Raw genomic sequence first — 4,416 nt, 5'->3', positions numbered from 1 at the left:
TGCACACCTTAAGGAGTTTTTCATTTCCAGCCTTCATGGACAATTATATATTACTTCTAAATGATTAAATACAAAAATAATAGTAGTTATTAAGATTGATGTGGTTTGGAATTGGTAAAATGTGCTTGGAAAAAAATAAGATCAGAATATTAACGTGCCTAATAAATATGTAAGATGTGCTCCCTTTACACAGAGTGCGCATGATCACGAAATCGAAAGTGAAAGTGAACAGCAAGCGCTCATTCAAATGCGATTTCAATAATATACAATATTAGAATGTTTGCGGGAGCGGGAGGCACACGTTGTGGGAGTGGGCGGTAATGGTCAGAAATGAAGAAAGCTTAAGAAAACTGTCCCCAAGGCTCTAGGCTGCGCATCAACACACACGCTAAGTTTTTTTCGGCTACCCCATCTCCACCCCCAATCATTAGTGCCGTTTCGTTCTGTCTTTGACAGAACATATAGGACAATTTTTTTAAATAGCGCCCTATCTTTTGACTGAAAATTTTTCCTCAGCCAAACCCCATTCCACAGCCATACCTGCCACACACCCAGTTTAAGAGCAGTTTTTTTTCTTCTTGTAATCAGGAGCGCTTGTCTTCTTAATTAAAAAAATTTAGGAGCACCTTCTGATCAATAATAAAAAATTCTGATCAAAAATTAGCCTTCCTAATATGAGGTGACATTTGACTCTCAGTGACTTACAGGGGTATTTTTTTTTACCTTTGTAAGGCATCTTTTTCATCTATGTCAAATTCAAAAATGTATGTTTATAAGCTTTTTAAAACTTCTATTTAAAACAATATAATAAGAAGTAGAATAAGACAAATATGTTACCAATCATATGAAATTAGTATTAATAAAAAATTTATTTGAGGTGGCACAGGTACATTTTCAGACGTTTAATGAGGCTCAGAGGTGGCATGAGTGCAATTAAATTCATACATTTATGTGGAGATTAATGTTTTAAATATAACATTTTGAATACAGATATATTAAATGATTTAAATAACTGTAATTATAGATTTTATCACTGAATCATTCATTCAATTGATTCGTTTGAACGGCTGATTAACTCAGGAATGAAGCAAGTGAATGGGTAATCATGAATCACTGACTCACTAGATTCGTTCAAAAACGCACTTTCATGGAATGAATGAAACTCAGCTGTGTTTGCTTTTAGAGATGTGAAGTGGCTGAGCTGTTACTATATTTGGAACTATTTGCGTTAAAGAAATAGAGCAAAATCAGGCAGTACTTACTGAACTGTTGTATTGAATCAATATCACATTTGCAAACTCCTTAATAACTATTAAAAGCTGTCACCCTCCTTATCACGATCTGTGGGCGCACAGAAAATGAGAGCGCACGAGTGAGTTCTCAAGACTCAAAAGCACGTGCAAATGATACGTTCCGTCATCGCGTCATAAGCGCGGAACCTGCGGGAATGAGTACAATTGTAATTAATAGCCGCAATCCCGGGCCGAAATTCAAGTCCTGCTCTGTGTTCTCTGCTAATAACCCGACTGTGAATGATGCGAGCGGCGTCACTATGTTGTCACTGAGAAGCTGCAGCCGTGGCCGGGAATGATTTTTGGTGTGCCGGCAGAACAACAACAACAACAATGCTCTACATGTTTCTTTTCCCCTAATTTTTTTTCCAATTGAAGGAAATCCATCGTAGCGATGGAAAACTTTAATCCCTGCATAAATAACATTTATTTAAAATTTAATTCAAGCACTTTCAAGAACCTGCGTTTGTTTTCAAGTACTTTCCAGGCCTTGAATCCACATGTCTGAAATTCAAGTACTTTCAAGAAGCGTGGGAACCCTGTATATAATATATACATACAGCTACTTTAACCACACTAATGTGATTGTTACTTTAAGCTATTTGAATCGCAATGCATTACATCACAATTATATTACATATTAGTTAGCATGCCATCATGAGGGCTCTTTAAGAGACTGATGGAGTAAATAAACCACACTTTATGCAAAAAGTCTATTATATTAAAATGCAGCCACATAAAGTGTTTGTGTTGATGATTAACTCTGTCAAGAATGGAAGACACACTTGCATATGTTGGAAGTGCTAAAGGGCAGCAAACACATTGCTACATGTTTCTTTTCCCCTAATTTTTTTTCCAATTGAAGGAAATCCATCGTAGCGATGGAAAACTTTAATCCCTGCATAAATAACATTTATTTAAAATTTAATTCAAGCACTTTCAAGAACCTGCGTTTGTTTTCAAGTACTTTCCAGGCCTTGAATCCACATGTCTGAAATTCAAGTACTTTCAAGAAGCGTGGGAACCCTGTATATAATATATACATACAGCTACTTTAACCACACTAATGTGATTGTTACTTTAAGCTATTTGAATCGCAATGCATTACATCACAATTATATTACATATTAGTTAGCATGCCATCATGAGGGCTTTTTAAGAGACTGATGGAGTAAATAAACCACACTTTATGCAAAAAGTCTATTATATTAAAATGCAGCCACATAAAGTGTTTGTGTTGATGATTAACTCTGTCAAGAATGGAAGACACACTTGCATATGTTGGAAGTGCTAAAGGGCAGCAAACACATTATATTTAGTATACAGTTAACAATTGCTGTTTTGTGATTTGTAATCAATGTACACTTACAAAACTTAACATATATGTGCCTCTTACACTGTTTGAAGGAGATTTTATGTATTGCTTTACTATTAATATTAATTGTAGTCACTACGATCGTGTATGGACCTTATGGTTGCCATGGTAAATTTGGTCATACTACTTTAGCGTAAACTACTACGAATGTAGTAGACCAAGTGTGCCGCCCAAGAACAGTCGAACACGGACGCAAGAAAATACAGCAGGATTCCCTCATGTTTGAGAAATACACCTGCCGAAAAAAAGATAAACCACTGAAACTCCCTACTAGACAGAATGTTTGACTATGATGTCTAACCAACTAGGTAGCCATTACCAATAAAAAAAAACACTTTTAAAAATCAGAGGGACGGTTAATTCAAAGGTTCAGTTAATTCACGCGCTTATCTCGAGCACACAGGCACTAAACGACTGTTGTCAATATATAACACTACTGAAAACAATGTGTTTATCGCTTCTCCTTTGTATAGACTTAGACCGTCCACAAAAACGTCGTAAAATCCAAACAAGGTTTTGACAGAAACGGAGATGGGAGTTTTTTGTTTGTTTGACAGGTCCATCTTTTTTTGCTCAAGGTTAGGAACACGACAAAGCAAGCTGCGAGCAACGCACCATAATCAACGTTTGATTCTCAGGTTTGAGCCAGTGATTCGTAAATAATTAAGCACCACAGACCATGCATTTATTGCATTGCTCTTATCATTTTGGCCTAACTTCCTTTGGGGGAATCCCCCATCGTTTTGCGACAGATAGCACGGCGTTTGAGGATCACAGCTGTCAAAAGTGACTGATCAGACGGGCTGTCATGTCTTACCTTCTCTCGCTTTCAGCAGAACAGTGTTTGCCACGATATTCTCGAGCTCCATGTTTCCTGGGTTGCAGGCAGGCACCGCAGGCCCAACCTCGTCGCCGGGTTGGCAGTTATGTGATGTGTGAGTGTGTGTGTGTGTGTGTGTGTGTGTGTGTGTGTCCTCCCCGCTCCCCCCCCACGGCGGAATATTATTAACCCTGAATGACTATCCGCTCTGCCGTGTCGCTCCTCTCATTCCCCTGCCAGAAGCTTTGGACTTACGTCGATCGTAGAGCCTACTATGGCAAAGCCTGAGCTCATGAATATTAATGAAACATGCTAACGTTGCTTGGTAACCGACCTCGAGCGTCCCGCTTGAACGGTCCTAGACAGAGCAGTTGAGAAACAGAGTTGCGACACGCTTTGATCTCGCCGCCACGCGATCACGTGGTTCAACTCCGCGCTGTCAATATGTTTGAATGGGTTTAAGTAGGATAGAAAACTATATTTCACTATATTTACAGCAATTTCTAGTGATTATTAACACATCATGTGCATTGATTGTGTATTGATAACTACGCCGACTAAGTTTTACAATCGCATTTTATTCTGGGGAGTGATGAGACAGCATAAAAAAAATTATAATATGCTTATTATTTATATTACAATTAGCGTAGTATATAGGGTTAAAATACAGAAAATGTTTTTAAATGACAGTGCAAAGAGGCAAATTCGAGTCGTTCGGTGGCTCTGGTCCTATGGCCCAAGCTTAGCTCATGAATATTTATAAAATTATACTGACATTAGGTAGTGCCACTGCTTCGTATTAATACCTCTGTATAATTCTTATCTGATTTGTGCTCTTATTTTTTTTAAAGCCTTCAGTGACCTAGTCCTTTAATCTAACGTCTAACATATGTTATTATAGTAATAACAAATAAGAGAATATGTCATTT

At 37.7% G+C, this 4,416-nt stretch overlaps 1 protein-coding gene across 1 annotated transcript in view; it reads right to left on the bottom strand.

Moving 5' to 3' along the window:
• The window catches only part of LOC107587195 (G protein-coupled receptor kinase 6-like), a 54,564-nt gene extending 50,772 nt beyond the window's left edge, over window positions 1-3,792 (bottom strand). The window contains exon 1 of the mRNA XM_016274861.1: window positions 3,485-3,792. Coding sequence (XP_016130347.1) covers window positions 3,485-3,536 — 52 coding nt within the window. The 5' untranslated portion in view covers window positions 3,537-3,792. The remainder of the gene's footprint in view (window positions 1-3,484) is intronic.
• Between the last annotated feature and the right edge of the window lie 624 nt (window positions 3,793-4,416).

This window comes from Sinocyclocheilus grahami, unplaced genomic scaffold (assembly GCF_001515645.1).
Source record: "Sinocyclocheilus grahami isolate Dianchi unplaced genomic scaffold, SAMN03320097.WGS_v1.1 scaffold91.1, whole genome shotgun sequence".
NCBI classification, from domain to species: Eukaryota; Metazoa; Chordata; class Actinopteri; order Cypriniformes; family Cyprinidae; genus Sinocyclocheilus; species Sinocyclocheilus grahami.
The sequence above is the reverse complement of the archived record's forward strand: the minus strand, read 5'-3'. Positions and strand labels throughout refer to the sequence as shown.